This window comes from Ochlerotatus camptorhynchus, unplaced genomic scaffold (genome assembly GCF_037179485.1).
Source record: "Ochlerotatus camptorhynchus isolate MF236.1 unplaced genomic scaffold, CSIRO-AGI_Acam_v1.1 ptg000241l, whole genome shotgun sequence".
Lineage (NCBI taxonomy): Eukaryota > Metazoa > Arthropoda > Insecta > Diptera > Culicidae > Ochlerotatus > Ochlerotatus camptorhynchus.
In genome coordinates this window covers 591,378-608,745 of record NW_027040731.1, presented here as the reverse complement: position 1 = coordinate 608,745, position 17,368 = coordinate 591,378, and the positions used below count along the sequence as shown (strand labels likewise).

At 37.3% G+C, this 17,368-nt stretch overlaps 1 protein-coding gene across 3 annotated transcripts in view; it reads left to right on the top strand.

The window, feature by feature from the left end:
- Nucleotides 1–1,484: 1,484 nt before the first annotated feature.
- The window catches only part of ASPP (Ankyrin-repeat, SH3-domain, and Proline-rich-region containing Protein), a 66,936-nt gene continuing 51,052 nt past the window's right edge, over nucleotides 1,485–17,368 (top strand). For 2 of the 3 annotated variants that reach the window (XM_065225937.1, XM_065225934.1), the window contains exons 1-2: nucleotides 1,485–1,655; nucleotides 15,589–15,634. In XM_065225937.1, coding sequence (XP_065082009.1) covers nucleotides 15,605–15,634 — 30 coding nt within the window. In that variant the 5' untranslated portion in view covers nucleotides 1,485–1,655; nucleotides 15,589–15,604. The remainder of the gene's footprint in view (nucleotides 1,656–15,588; nucleotides 15,635–17,368) is intronic. The other variant, XM_065225936.1, reaches the window with a different exon arrangement.

Here is a 17,368-nt window from a genome sequence, read left to right as displayed (position 1 = left end):
TGTAAATTTCATATCAAATTTACAAATATCCACACACAAATCTCCTAACATTAAATAATCAAACAATTTAAATCGGTATAGGAACCGAGCAAATAAACTAACACTGAGGTAAAAAATCTAGCGAGATTCATCGTTTTGCCTTATGTTTATTTGCCACAAGAAATCGGTAAGCATTTCATTAGTTTGCCTTATGAATTTAACTGAATTTCATCAAACAGATATCATACCTTTTTCATAAGGCAGCATTATGAAAATTTACAATCAGCTTTATAGAATTCGATCCATCGCAAATATGGAACCCGTTATTTATTATAATAAAATGCATTATTCCCCATTTAGCTTTTCATTGAAAGTAATTTATAAATTTTATTCTGGCCATTTCTATAAATTCTTGATACATTTTAAAACATGTTTGTGACGATGACAAATGCTAATCGTATACATGCCAAACCTTCTTCAGACGGACCTCCTCCTCTGCGACTATAACCGCCAATGTTATTTGCTGTGAGGGAATGACTGAAATATTTTTCAGGTTCAAAATATGCATCCGGCCTTGCTTCCGCCTGTCTGTCTTCCGAGGCACAGTTTCCAGAATATGAAACCGCTTGTGCTGATAGCTCGTTATTTATAATTGTGAGATTAACCAGACCCTGAAATATATTAAATAAAAAATCTCATTTTGATTAATTGGGATAGCTTATTAATACTATTATAGAATACTTACGTTCCTTTTACGCCAATCTTCTATCTAGCACTCAACTCGCTCTCACTATACGTCAATAAATGAACGGTTTTGATTCCAGAACCTGCAATTAAATTTTATTTTGCAATAAGTAAATTGTTTATTTATTTTATTAAACATTAAAATTAACTGCGATCAGCCATAATTCGTCCAATACAATGTTCGCCATACCTTTTTTTCATAAGATTAATTTTATGATTTTTTCGCACTGGTTACAGGAAAGAAAATCATAATGCGCCCCAATGAAAATTATGTGTATTTCATAAAGATTTCTTCCTTTTCACTTATAAAAGTCATTCAAACCATATGAAACCCATAACAGACTCATGGAATCATGTTTTAGGAAAAAATTAAGGCATCATAAGGTAAATTTTATGAATTTCGCCAGTCAACTTGCCTGAGTGAACGTTAGATATTTCATAAGTGTTTTGAGGTATTTTCAGGTATCTTAGATATTACTAAGAACTTTTGTTGTATATGAGAGAAGTTTAGAGTGGGATACCCCTAGCTAAAATCATTAAAACAATTATGGGTAACAGTTTCGTATCAAATTGGTAAAAAATTTACCCATTAATCAGTTAAGACACATTACTTCAAAATGGCTGAAATTCTACTCATTAATGGGTTATTTTCAATTAGCGTGAAAGGATTATTGATTCTTTATAAACATAAAAATATATATATCTTGGGAAAGTACTAGATTATTATGATGACGAATTCAGTTCGTTATTTATGTGCGTGTGAAAGAAAGGAATTTCGTTACTACAATTATATATCATAATAAGTTTGCTATGTTTTTGCTTTTAATCTGCATTTTATGTTTCTAATATAAGCAAAAACTGAAGAAATGCGTGGTGAAGTAAAACTTTCATAAAATCTATGTCAAAGTGCAGATTTCTTACGGAAAAACAAGGTGCGTAGACCAAGGGAGACAACGAAAGGACGTCAGCTACATATTCACAATTAGGCTCTAGCATTTGTAATTCTTTTTGTTAAGGCAATACAGTATTAAGAAGGCAAGTTTTTATTTCTGTTTTATGGAACCTGTGTAAAAATAATCGTAATTCATGGAGAGATAGTAATTTTCCTTCATTTGGGACTCGGAAATTCCACTAACTTTCATAACGCATATGAATTCGAGGGATAAAATAGCCATAAAATGTGCTCTGGTGGCGAATATGGTAACTACAATTCATCCAAATAATGCAGGAGACATTTGCCCTGAACAATAAGACGCACATTTCTCAAAGTCGATAAATAATACCTAAATATCTGTAAAAATTACCGATAATCGAAGAAAGTGCACATTCCTAAATTATCGGTAATCGTTAACTAGAAAACAAATTAACGTTTAAAATGTCATAATAATTCAAAGTAAAAATTAGCCTATTTAAAGTAAAAAGTTACGATATTTATGGGTAAAAATACCGGTAATTAATAAATTAATTAATAAAAAAATAAACCGGTAATTTGAGGTCGTATACGTTTGTCAAGACGATCGTTTGTTTTTAAAACCTACCGCAGGTTGAGGTTCGCACTAGAAATACTCAGAGGGAGAGATGGGCGGAGATAATGTTTTGAACCAATCGAACATTCCCATTAGAATTTTCCGAGGATTTCTTATTCTTACTAGATTAAATTTGAAAGTATTGCAATCGAACACAAATTCAATCACCTTTATGTTTCGTGTGCTTCTCAAATTTAACTAGGTTTTGGAATCAAAAACAATATTCTAACTCTTGATTAATTGATCTTAGTTGGTTAATTAATGGCAGCAAGAAATGTGTAAAATATTGCGATGCAATCAATTATTATTTTGCACGTAAGTCGAATCAAAAATAAAAGTCATGTAAAATGCTAGCTTCTAGCAACCCTAATAAACAAATACCATAAACGAACTATATCCCGGATGGATAAACTATCCCACAAATGGTTCGGATGATACCCCGAACACGTCGTTAAGCTCTCTTTCATGGTTATTTTTATTAGGGAAGGGTTGCAAGATAATTTAGGTACAAATTCCTTCTTGTATTTTGTTTTCTCCGCACATCTCTCCCTCTGAAGGCCCACGCACATTAGATCCGGATCGGACGCGTTGCGGCAAGGTGACAGCTAAATGTATTGTCTAACTGTCAAATTTACGTCAACGCAACGCAAACGGATCTAATGTGGGTGGCCCTTGAGTATTTCTGTTCAAACTATAGTCGCTATATTCATAGTCTGGCGGATATAATTTCGATCTATCAAAAAGCGGAACCTATTCAATATATTTTAGACCAACAATTGAAAAGGTACTATCAACTTTTATAAACAAAACGTTGATTATTCTTTCCTCGCCAATCGAACGCAAATTACCGGCATCATTAGATAGGGGAAACTTTCCTCAACCCAAAGATGGCGTTAGTTTGCGTAGGCGAGCCGTGACTCACGAGAAAAGGGTTTCCGAAGTTTTGTTCGAAATAGTTGATATGCTATTTTCTGTTGTTGGTCGTGATTTGCTCGATTGGTTCCGCTATTTGACAGCTCAATTGGTTCCCAAAATTCTATCCGCCAAACTATGAATATAGCGACTATAGTTTTCCGTGCTGAGCACCAATGCTACCGACGCTAGGGAGGCTCTGAGTATTTCTAGTTCGCACTGACAAAAATAAACAAATTCGCTATTAGACGCTGTCCAGACTGGAGAGTTATAACATGTTATAATGGTTGTGAAATAATTAACCACTACATTCGAGCAGTTAAAATGACGTTTACTACCACTCGAACTTTGAAATAAAATATTATTTTGAGATTTTTTCTTCTAGAACCTCGAGAAAAGTAGCCAACATTTGTGCGTTTCATAAAAGAATAGAAATTAGTTGGTCCAGTTTTGTGAAATCGCTGGTAGAAAGTCACGCCAAAACTGCGTTCTAGAAGAAAAAATCTCAAAATAATGTTTCATTTCAAAGTTTGAGTGGTAGTAAACGTCGTTTTATCTGCTCGAATGAAGTGGTTAATTGCAACACAGAAACCACCATCAAGATAGCGCTATAACACGTTATAACTCTATAGTCTGAACGTACTATTAGTTAATACTACAGAGTTATAACAACAATCAATACGAAACTAACGATTTTAAATTGGCTCACCACTTTAGTAGCCTATTGGTCCCAAGCAAACGATTAACGTACCCTATTCTAGTTGAAATTCTATTACTACACTATGTTTGTTTTGATTCGCTTTGAAAGTTTGACAGATAACATCAGGGGTGTGTGGATTCATGCAGAACATGCAGGAGTGAGTGAAATAGCTTGGGACTGCTTGGGACCGTTGTTCTGGTACTGAGTGAGCCAAAAATAATAATGATTTTCTTCGGGACCCAGTGGTCTTAGAGTTACCTATATGGTTATAACCTGGGAGGGAGAAACAGACTCGGAAAATGTGAATGTCAAGTGAAGCCAGAAATGAGCTGTCACAAACTGTCAGTGGGAGCCAGCAGTACAAAACATCAATCAATGGGAAGTATTGATATCGAATACAAAATATTTTCTTGCTTGAAAACAATTTGCACTGCAAAATTTTCGTTTCTTCAGTTCAGGAATCGGTTTGTAATTTAGCTAAATTGTAGGGTATCAAGCATGTTATATCGTAAATTTAATAGTTTTCTCAAAATGGAGGGGGTTGTATAGATATTCAGGTACGGTTACTCTAAATTTTCGGGTTCGTGTCGTGTACGAGTATACGAAGAAAATATTTTTGAGTTCGGATCGGGTAAGGGGTATATTTGGGTACGGGTAGCATCGAGGGGCACGCAAAAACTTCAACTCCGGCACAGGAAGTAGCCGTAATTAAATTAATTCCATTAATTACAGGGGTCAGGTCGGGTTCGGGTTCTTGAAATTTTTATGAATTGGGAACGGGTTTGGCTCAGGTATTCAAATGTCTATATCTGACCATCTTTATGGGATTGTTTGTTAATGTGATGTATTGTTATTGGTAAATAAAGGAAATGCTTAAAATATTCACACATTTATTCATCATTTCATAACAGTTGGTAACAACAAAATTTCAGCTCAAAAAAACTCAACATAGGGGAAATGACGGCTTCGGCATGACAGACTATTTTCGGCAACCCAAATTGAAACACTATTTTCACTGGATTTTCTTACGAAAACACTTCGCTGAATGCATGCAAACGATTCTTTATGCTTTCAGCTTCAATTTGACTATATTTTTACCACTGAGAAAAAGCAATCTAGCAGGGTTTTCTTGAAATGAAACACACGCACTACAAATTGTAGCTGATTTCGAGTTGCCGATAATAGAACAGCAGATTTACATGCAGTTCAAATGGAACGGTTGCCGAAGAAAAACTGGTTGCCGACAATACTCGCTCTCACTAGAGAAGATTGGAGCTTTGTAAAAGCGTTTCAAAACAGTTTTTGACAATTCTTTCGACTGAAATTGTTAGAGCAGCTGGCAGCAAAAGATTGTAAACAAACCAATACTGCATATGTGTGCGTTCCATAAAAAGGCTATAGAAAGAAGGTCGCTGCTTAGGTTGCCGAGAATACGTAAATTCCCCTACTTCGGCTATCAAATTTTCTTTTCCTCATTTTATGAACTCTGTTAGTTTTCATTTTGAAGAGCAAAAATCTTTTAACAAGCTTGAATTTGATATTATGGCAATTGTGAATTTGCAGCGGCAGCGACATCAATGTCTTTTGTGCCTGAAGGATTACACTTCTGTTAGCTGATGCCTTGTCAGTGAAATTTTCTTTGAAAATTGAGTCCATACACGTAAAGAAATAAAATATTTCTTTCGAAACTTAGGCATGAGGCCTTCCTCTCGCCTTTGCTTGGTAGAAACAAACTTGTTATGTGAAATTGTTAGGAAATTATCTCAGCAAACCATTACAAATATAATCATAACTTGTTTTCTAACAAAAAAATTACAGTCAAGGAAAAATACTAAAAATATTTTAAAAAATCAAAAGAAATAAGGAATAGAGTGATGAACACAACTGAAACTTTCAGAGTGGTATCTTTTACCGTTTTTGAGCTATGTTGGTGAAACTTAAAGTAAGTCATATGCCACCAATCGTTTTTTGTTTGTTTTTGTGATTAGTTTATCGACGATAACTCAGAAACTGTAAACAATACCACGCTGAAATTTTCACTATTGAAAGAAAAGAAGTTTTCAAGTAAAGAAAAGTTTTCATCTCGCTGAAAATGAGTTTTCCTAATTTCTTTTGATTTTTTTTTAATATTTTTGACATTTCTCCTCCAGTGTGACCTTTTTATGTAAGAAAACTAGTTAAGATGATATTTTTAATGGATTGCTGATATAATTTCATAATAATTTCACATCTTAAGTTTGTTTCTACGGTGTTCGTTTCATGAGTTATTGATTTTTGAAATATTTAAAGGTTCGCAATAATCGGAAAGCTTAAATAATAACGTTCGTTTTTTTTTATAAATAGCTCAACAATGGTAAATCACACCACTCTGAAATCTTCGCCAGTGAAAGGAAAGAAGTTTCTAAAGAATAAAAAATAAATTTCATGGCTCGGGAACGGGTTTTTCAGGGATTTTTATTAATTTTTGCGCAGTGAAACGGTATACGAGTTCAACATACACCCACACACCCCCCCCCCCCCACACACATACACACACATACATACACACACACACACACACACACACACACACACACACACACACACATACTACTAGGACCACTGTTTTACACATGCAGGCAGATACGTTTAGGTCCTCAGACGTGGTCAAAACATCATACTCTGGCTCTGGGATTCCCACATCATTCCGGTACATGATATTACTACGCGTTTATTATTATACCTGAGCAACTTGAATGAATTTTCCTTCTCACTAGCTCTAATCCTTGAGCCCGAATGAGTTCCTTCGATACACGCTGTACCACAGACCGGTTCACTTTGTGGTTCGAACTTTTCCTCCAAATCTAGATCGTTCCTGGCGACTTCCGGGTCTGAATCCTCTTCAGTGTTCTGTTCATCTTTTTCATCTTCAATAGCAATCCATTCAGGCACCACAGCAGCAAAGCTCGCGTAGTTATGATCCAGAAGAGCCGGCGAAGAGTAGAGGGGACGGGATTTATAAAAGTCCAACAACCGATCGCTCTCTTCTGGTTCGTCGTCAGGAGGTAGCAAGAAAGCTTCAATCGACGGAACGGCATCTTTTTTTTCGTTTTCTTCCCATTTTTATCGACGCGGAAGCAGTCCTCTAAGAAATGGGCCTGCACATAATTAAAAAAGATCATAGCAACATTGATAAAATGCAAAACACTTATACCGTCAACACTTACGCTACAGACTTGCGAGCTTGGTTTAATTTCGCCGGTTCCGGAATCCATCCGACAGAACTTAATCCATTGGGATCTTGTGATATAATCAGTAGGAAAGCGCAAAAAAACCCAATCCAGGATAATTCCTGCTGTTCCGGCCGCAGTGTTTCACCTGACACTTCATTTTGGCTGATTCACTACGAGTCTACAAGTGATTTTTCAACTCCAACTTTCCACAAGCATTAAGTCATCGGACGGTAACACGTAAACAACAGAGACACGAAAAACCGAAACCCCTCATTATGGGAATAAATTACTAGATAATTTTTATTTGCCAAGAATTTTCTTGTGCAATATTGTGATTGATTTATTAGATTTTGTGTGTAGTATTTGCTTCTCCCTCCCAGGTTATAACATGTTATAGCGCTATCTTGATGGTGGTTTCTGTGTTGCAATTATTTGATAACCGTAATAACATGTTATAACTATAGTCGGTATATTTATAGTCTGGCGGATAGAATCTTCGGAACCAATCGAGCAAATCATGACCAACAACAGAAAAGAGCACATCAGCTATTGCGAACAAAACTTCGGAAACCCTTTTCTCGTGACTCAAGGCTCGCCTACGCAAACTGACACCATCTTTGGGTTGGGGAATATTTCCCCTATCCGATGATGCCGGTAATTTGCGTTCGATTGGCGAGGAAAGAAACGATTTGTTTATAAATTTGATGGAATCTTCTCAATTGTTGGTCTAAAATATATTGAATTGGTTCCGCTTTTTGATAGATCAAAATTCTATCCACCAGACTATGAATATAGCGACTTGGACACCGCTTTACATACACCGAAAAAAAGTTTTTATATAGTTTCCATTGGGAACGCACATGATATATTTTTCCAAAAACAAAATTAATGATTTTTATCTGAAATTCACATAACATTCATATTTTTTTTTTGTCTTTATTAGAGAGATTTTTAGCCGTTGGCTAGTTCATCTCTACAGATAACAAACATTAACATAGCATTCATATGATCACATGAATTCTATGTAATAAATCACATAAATTTCATTGGACACATAAGGTTCATGTGATTTTGTAGTGCGATTCCCAATTATGAGATCACATGAAAGTTATGTGATATTCTAATGGATATTTTCCATTGGAAATGTAATTTATGTTTTGAGGGTAGCATCGTAATGTTTGTTTACTTTGCACGATAGGTAGCCGGTTTGACAGTTTAATAGACTTTGACGCGTAGCTGCAAAGGGACAGCTAAATTGATTGTTGTTTATTAATTTATTTGATAAGGCTCAATCGAATTAACTTTACAGAGCCGAGGATTTTTGTTCACTATACAATACATCTTAAAACTAGTCAATAGGTAAAAAACAATAAACACTTTATCCTCCGCTATCCAAAAAGCCTCCTCATCAGAACGGGAGCTGCTTCCAGTGGTTTCATTGTATGGCAGTATTGCCAACGTGGGTCAGAACGCTTCAATTGCAGCAATGGACGCAAAACGTGGTCAGCACTCACACACTCACCACTAAACGGTTGCTTTCCAAAGTCAACGACGCATCGACCGAAAGAACTGCTGATGAAGAGCAATGAGAAGGACCACACAATGGTTGCTGCCGAGAAAACAGACGATCGCGTGGCACACATCGAGAGTGGCCTGCTTTTGTCGACAGCCGAGTGAACACTGCGAGCTAAATTTATTTATTGTACAACTATAAGTCTGTAGAATTAACTGCAACAGAAGAAAAACGGAAAAATGATAGCAAAAAGAAAAAAACGGAGCGCACCCAGAAACAGCGCTCAGAATAGCCAAGACACAACCACATCTAGACTACGGACTAACTATTTCAGCAGGTGCTTCAAAAACGACATTCGCCAAATTATAAACTGTATTATTTATATATCAGAACAGCTATGAGATATCTAAAATCCACTCCAAATCAGGTAATCCTAGCAGAAACAGGTGAACTGTCACTTAAATCAAGAGCAAAATATTTAGTTTTTAAGGAAATTACTACGAACATTTACTACGGAAATAGCCCAATAGTACCATTTCTCTTCATGCTCATACTTTCGAATGATATTCCTAAACACAGCTCTTTCTTAGAAAGAACCGCAAGCATAAATAATTTTCATTTATTACAATTAGCGAAACTTACTTCTTTTGAATCAACATTTCATTTAAAAATTAGATCAGAGATTAAAAATCTTGCGAAAAAAAAAAACCAGCACAAATAGTTCCTAATTTGATTAGATCGCAATATTCACAATGCTATCATATACACACATGTGGCTCGAATTCGAAGGACATAACTGTATATGGATTTTACGATAGTCAAGAAAAAACCTCATATAGTGGAAGATTAAAAAGTCAATTTCCTATCATCAATGCAGAAGTAACAGCAATACTCAAAGCTATAGATTATATTATTAAAAAAAAGTTATAAAACAGTAGTTATATTTACCCTCCCCTTGGCTAGTTTTTGCACCTTGTTGCTGGTGGGCGGACTAATTTCATGGTGGAGTATTGGAGACGGTAGGTTTATGACCGGCGTTGCTGGCTAGAGAATTAAACTATTGAAATATTTCAGAAAGTGCCCAACAGTGCTCCTTCTATTTGCGCGACAAGCTTTCATTGCAGTATTACCATAGAGGTAACTCTAAGAGTAGTAGGTCCCGAAGAAACGTTCTCAACTTTTTGGTTCAGCTCTGGTACTATCTTCGGTCCCAAGCTAATCGATGCACCCCTCGAAACGTAGGAAAATCCACGAACCCCTCATTTTATCTGCCAAACTTTCATAGAGAATCAAAACAAAAATAGTGTAGTACTGGAATTTCAACTAGAATGGGGTACGTTGATCGATTTGCTTGGGACCAATAGGCTAGTTAAGTAGTGAGCGAATTTCAAATCGATAGTTTCGTATTGATTGTTGGTATTACTCAGGGAACAATGTTAAACACAATTTGCAACTAATCTTATATATGCTTCATTTTCCAATGGAGTATCCAATGAGACTTGATGATGGTCAGTTATTGCCTGATGTATCTGTGATTTCCAGGGAGAGCAGTCGTTCGATTCCTTGCCGCAAGCAGGACGTCGTGATCTTCTACCAAAACGCCGGTGGAATGAATTCGGATGTTGAAGAGTAGCGGGTTGGAGGCAAAGGCCATCGAGAACGATTCATGGAACTATGTGGAGCAGGTTTAGACAGCCATCAATCTGGGTGATCGCACACTATTTCTATGCGCTTTGTACATTCCAACTGATCGAGTCCGCGACAATGAACTCATCGATACTCACTGTCGGTCAGTTTTCACAGTTATCGAAAGTGCCACTCCAGTTGATGAGATATTCAATTTTGGTGACTTCAATCTGCCAGGCGTTTCGTGGAGTCTATCTCATAACGGATTCCTGTACCCACATCCTGATAGCTCTACCTTTCACACAGGAGCTATTAGCCTTCTCGACAACTACAGCGCAGCGACGCTTTCTCAAATTAACCATGTAGTTAACAAAAATGGTCGTAGTTTCGACCTCTGCTTCGTGAGCACACAAGACAGGGCTCCATCAATTTCCTCGGCTCCTTGTGCACTAACTAAGCTAGTTCCATATCACTCTCCTCTAATTGTCACTGTTGAGGACAAACTCGTGCGCGATTTTGACGACTATCCTGCTACGGTTTCTTATGACCCGTAAAGCTGACCACCGTAGCATCATAGATGTATTGTCTAGCATGGTATAGGAGAACATCCTTGATCCAGATGACGTTGAGGCTGCAGCGCAAACCTTTTCACATGTCTTGGCATATGTCATTGACAGACACGTCCCGAAAAGAACTCACCACAAAGTGTCTCACCCTCCCTGGCAGACGAGAGAGCTACGTAGGTTGAAGTCAATCAAGAGAGCAGCATTGAGAAGATTTACGAAGTATTGCACGCTTCCTCTGAAACTACATTATGTGAGGCTGAATCACATGTACCAGCGAGTCTGTCGTGAATGCTTTTCAAGTTTCCAACGAGGCATCCAGCGCAAACTTAAGCTACACCCGAAATCCTTTTGGAACTACGTGAACGAGCAACGCAGGGAATCCGGCCTCCCATCGTCTATGGAATTCAACGGAGAAGTTGCTGCCACCGTTCAGGATATATGCCACCTTTTTTCCGAAAAGTTTGCCAGTGTATTCACTAATGAGATACTAACTGACGACCATATTAACCTGGCTGCCAGGAACGTTCCAGTAAACGATTAAACGCTGGGTGCATTTGATGTTAATGCAGAAATGATTTCTAAGGCCGCGACTCTGCTCAAGTCATCCTTCAACCCTGGACCTGATGGAGTTCCATCTGTATTTTTGAAGAGACATATTGCTAGCTTGTTAATTCCGCTTCTTCGCCTGTTCCGAATGTCTCTCTCCAGTGGCATATTTCCATCTTGCTGGAAATTTGCGCACATGTTTCCCGTCCACAAAAAAAGGAAGGAAACGAGCTGTGGATAACTATCGAGGAATTACATCGTTAAGTGCCGTTTCGAAGCTATTCGAGCTAGTGATTATGGAACCGTTGCTGTCCCATTGCAAGCAGTATTTGAGTGCTGATCAACATGGGTTTACGGTCGGCCGCTCTACAACCACCAATCTGCTGTGTCTCACATCGTATATAACCGAAAGCATGTCGGATCGAATTCAAACGGACGTTATTTATTCAGACCTATCCGCAGCATTCGACAAGTTGAACCATGCTATTGCGATTGCTAAGATATTGCCTAGATATTATCTAGGGAGGAAACCAAAATTAATTAACTTGCCAACATAGGCTATCACATTTATTTTGGTGGCACTCTTTAAGTGATAATAAGCTTTTTTTCTCTACGGTTGTCTCGCGCGGCGTTCGCAATTTGCGCGATTTTCGTATCTTACGTAATTAAGATTACGATTTTCGTATCTTCCGTAATTCAGATTCGTATCTTACGCGATTTTCGTATCTTACACAGATTTAGCTCTAAACTGTTGACTGATTCGAGGTCGTTCATTAAACGCTTTTGGTGCATGTTAAACCTTTGGATTCAACGCGCCTACGTCTACGGAGCTTGCGATTCGGTAGAGCTTTTCAAACGCTTTTGAGCTTATGTAATATAGAATTTGTTCGGTACGGTCGCGAAATCTTGAAATGATTGATAAGTCCGTTAAATTAACTAATTTGATACATAGCTCAGTAGTAAATAAGTAGAATATCTAGGGAGGAAACCAAAATTCATTAATTTGCCAACATAGGCTAACCACCAGGCATGGAAAATCGTTTGCATTCATTTCATACATTTATTTACATTCATTTGCCTCTAACTGTTGTCATCAACCGCATTTCGCAAAATGATGTATAGCGCTTTTGTAGGTTTTCTTATTAGCTACAACTTTTGCTCATAACTCAAATCTCTATCTCTTATGCATCACGAACTAGAGCGGGCAGAACTTGTGGCTTCTGTTCGTTCTTGTTCGTCATGCATCAGAGATATGGATTTGACTTGTTAACAAAAGTTGTAGCTAATAACAGTACCTACAAAAGCTATATACATCATTTTGTGGAATGCTGTTGATGACAAAAGTTAGAGGCAAATGAATGAAAATGAATGTATGAAATGAATGCAAATGATTTTCCATGCCTGGCTACCACATTTATTTTTGTGGCACTCTTTAAATGATAATAAACCTTTTTTCGCTTCGGTTGTTTCGCACGGCGTTCGGAATTTGCGCGGTTTTCGTAACGTATATAATGTAGATATTTCGTTCGAAACGGATTTACTTATTCAATAGGATTACTACGCGGATGTATCTACGCGCACACTTCACAGCATTTTTTCTATAACTATAAATATTGAAACAATACACACGGAATCCAGTGTTCAAGCTGCCAACATAGACTAGTCCTTCTGTTGTATTGTCAAAGGTAGAAGCAAAATTTATTCAAATGGGTCAAGTCTAGAAAACGAAGCTCCAGCTTGATACCCAATAAAATAAAATAAAATAATAATAACGTTTAACGGTAATCAATTTGCCCCCAGTTAACCGTACCACAATGTTTAAATCATTTCTAAATACGAGATCCTTTCAAAATGTTCAAGTTCGTTATCTCGATTTTTTCACTGATTCTCAATTTTTGTGAAACATGAGATACCTCAATCAAATTCTATGTTCAATTTTTTACTACCCGTAATTTGATCTATAATGGCCTCACGATCTAAATATAATCTCAACTCTCCTTAATCACCTGTTTACATATGTGCTGGTTCATAATGCTGATTAACCAAAAATGGTGATTAAGGTTGTGCCATAAATTGATGCGCTAATGTTAATCAGCACCGATAAACTGTTTAAATCATGCTAATAACCATGGGTTTGCGTACGACAGGCTCACTAGCACGTGATTTCGCTAGATTTCGTAAACCACGAAGCAGCAACTACTGAATTTTATGGTCGTCAATGATCATACTCACTTGTGAAGGTATGCTAACAGATAATTATTATTCTTTTCATGATTATAGTAGATATGTACATTACACAATCGCATAAATCTGAGCAAGGGTAAATGTCGGTTTCGGCAACAACAATTTACCGTAAATTTCACTTGATGGGGAACAAAACACTTCGCTGAATGTATTCACACGATTCCTTCAATATGATTACTTTTTTGCGACTGATTAATTTTGTTATGTAAGATTTTTCTTTATATGAAATATTCCATACAAAATGCGGTTGATTTAGAGTTGCCGATAATAGAACAGCTGGTTACCACGCACTTCAAATGGATAGGCTGTCGACAATAGTTTTGAACAATTATGTCGAATGAAATGAACATTTAGTGTCAAAAAATTGGGCATTTTTGTTGATAAAGGGTGATACGGTCAAAATTTGGTCAATATCAACTTGACGTATTTCTTTCAATTTTGCATTTAAAAAACCTGAACACCCCTCATTTTGAAGGTGTGTGTGTGTAGAATGTTGCTCCTAATTTGATTTTGGAATTCACTCTTCAGTTGTCAAAATGCCGTCCAAGCAAGAAGAGCAGCGTATCAAAATTTTGCTCGCGCATCGCGAAAATCCGAGCTACTCGCACGCAAAGTTGGCAAAATCGCTAAAAGTTGCCAAATCAACCGTTACAAATGTAATTAAAGTGTTTGGGGAACGTTTGTCGACAGCCAGGAAGTCTGGATCGGGGGGAAATCGAAAACCGGAAGCCGCTGAGACGACAAAGAGAGTTGCCGGTAGTTTCAAGCGAAACCCTAACCTCTCTCTCCGAGATGCCGCAAATAAGCTGGGTGTATCGTCTACAACCGTGCATCGAGCCAAAAAACGAGCCGGACTATCGACTTACAAGAAGGTAGTGACTCCAAATCGCGATGATAAACAAAATACGACGGCCAAAGCGCGATCCCGGAGGCTGTACACGACGATGCTGACGAAGTTTGACTGCGTGGTAATGGACGACGAAACCTACGTCAAAGCCGACTACAAGCAGCTTCCGGGACAGGAGTTTTATACGGCAAAAGGAAGGGGAAAGGTAGCAGATGTTTTCAAGCACATGAAACTGTCAAAGTTCGCAAAGAAATATCTGCTGCAAGCCATCTCTACCTGTGGCTTGAAAAGCAGCATTTTCATAGCTTCCGGGACTGTCAACCAAGAAATTTACGTAAAAGAGTGTTTGAATAAACGTCTGCTGCCTTTCCTGAAGAAACACGGTTGTTCCGTACTGTTTTGGCCGGATTTGGCATCTTGCCATTACGGTAAAAAGGCCATGGAGTGGTACGCCGCCAACAACGTGCAGGTGGTTCCCAAGGACAAGAACCCTCCCAACACGCCAGAGCTCCGCCCAATTGAGAAATACTGGGCTATTGTCAAGCGGAACCTAAAGAAGACCAAAAAAAAACTGCTAAGGGCGAGCAGCAGTTCAAGGCAAACTGGCTTTCTGCGGCGAAGAAGGTGGACAAGGTGGCTGTACAAAATCTGTTGGCAGGGGTCAAGCGTAAGGCCCGGCAATTCGGATTTGGAAAAGCGGAAGCCTAACTGAATATTTTTCCTGAATTTTATACTAATTGAACTTGAAAAAGAAATTTAATTTGATTTTTTAAATAAACGATTTCACCGATTTACACGCGTTTTCCCTTGACCAAATTTTGACCGTATCACCCTTTAATCATAACATCACAACGGAATTCATGGTTCACAACAATAGAAATCATGGTATTTGAGAAATTTACAGTAACAAAGGGGGGTTGTTAAGCATCTTAACAATAAAAAAAAAAACTATTTTTTCTCGAACAAATTTAATCTCATCACATAAATTTTCATTGTTTGAGCATTGTATCTATGTATAATTTATTTTTCTCCGTACAATAATTAAACAATAATTATTAATGTACTCAAAATTCAACAGTAAAAATCTTTGTAATTTCATTGTTTTATTATAAGCAGATTAATATGTTATCGTATAAAGTTCTACTTATTAATTTACATTTTTTCTATTTTCAGTTTATTACGTCATGGTATGAGGGAACCGAATAGTTTGGAGGAAGTTGTAAGTACGGTTGCACAATACATCCTTGAAATATGTTATACAGTAATTCTTCATGAGGTTCAGTTATTTGACTAGTCGACAAAATATCACCGATGCACTCTAATAAATCAACAAAATTGATAAACGTACCGTAAACCCAGTTATTATGATTACTTTTAATCTGAAGGGTTAACATAAACGCACTTTTTGGATACTGATCTGGTAGTTTTCCTGATTTTGGTAGTGTGATCAGATTGAGTAGGATTCACCCATATCGGTCAAAATGGAACCTATCCAAAAATGGGTAAACTAATAGTGAATTTGTTTATTATTCAGTTCCAACCTGGATCGGGTATCAAGATTGGGTCTACTTGTTTTCTTGCAAACGTCAGCTTGATCGTTTGTTTTTAAAACCTAGCTCAGGTTGAGGTTCGCACTGACAAAAAGTTCGGTTTCGCACTGGGTTGGAACTGGTTCCAACCCCGATAATAAACAAATTCGCTATAAGTTGAAATTGACAAGTTGACAAATGAACAACATCGATTGGATTTACACGCTATTTCTGACTAAAACTGAACCTACCCAAAAATGGGTAACCTGTGCTGGGAGTTACAAGTTGACAAATGAACAACGTTGATCGGATTCATGTCGATGTTGTCAACTTGTCACTATCAACTTTGTTTACCCATATTTGAGTAGGTTCACTTTTGAACGATATGGGTGAAACCAAATTTGGGTAGTTTTGCAATAGCGTGTTCCGTTCCGATCAGCGGAATGCTGTCAACAAAACAAACTACATAATTGTTTAAAAATGCATTTTTTTCCTTGTCGGGTATTTTCATCACTGCGACCATTTTTCTGATCTATTGTGATATATTCCCCATTTTTTTTTTAGCTATATCAAGATACCGTATCACTATTATTAGGAGTGATCGCCATCGTTTGACTAATAGCATTTACGGTGTGTTTAAATATTTGACGATTTTTTTTATGTCTTCATGTAGTAAGATGATGTTAAGGATGACTACTGATCACCTCTCAAAATTATGAAAGTTTGAACTGCAATAGCAGGGCGTTGAGGTGTCTATATGACTTTGAAGTCATATTTATATCTCACTATTCTTAAAACATTCAAATTGATATCAGCTTTGTAATTATATGTAATTGGAAGAAACATATTAAAAAAAGACCCAGAATACCCAACAAGGAACAAGTGAGCGTTTAACGAATAGTGATTGGACATGAAGTCTCGACCCACCTCCAATCCTTTGAACCAAGGATTCTTCGACACCTTAGAGATGATCGAACATAGCTATCGTCCCAAACTCCCTTCACTCCATTTATTTTGCCAGCTGGTGAGCGATTGTTGACGATAAATGAAGAAAAATGAATTGAAGGCGATTTGTAGCTCGTAAATATCGTCTTCCGCTATCTCATTGCCGGGAGCAATGAGATGGGATCCATGCAAAGGTGATGAAAAAAGATCTTAAAGATAAAGCAATAGCCTCTACAGAACGGAAACCATCCGTAAAAATGAAATAAAGATCTGGTGAAAGTGAAGCGATAGTTTCTTGCGTATTGCCGCCAGCTCAGTGACATATACGGAACAACGAGCTTTAGCAGCGGATGCCTCCATTAGTGATCCATCTGTGAAGAACGATCTTAGTTAATTCAACATGGCCAATCTTTGCAGCGTAAATTGACGGAGCAATCATGCTCTGGGATCCGATTTAAAATGGCTAAATGAATAGTTAT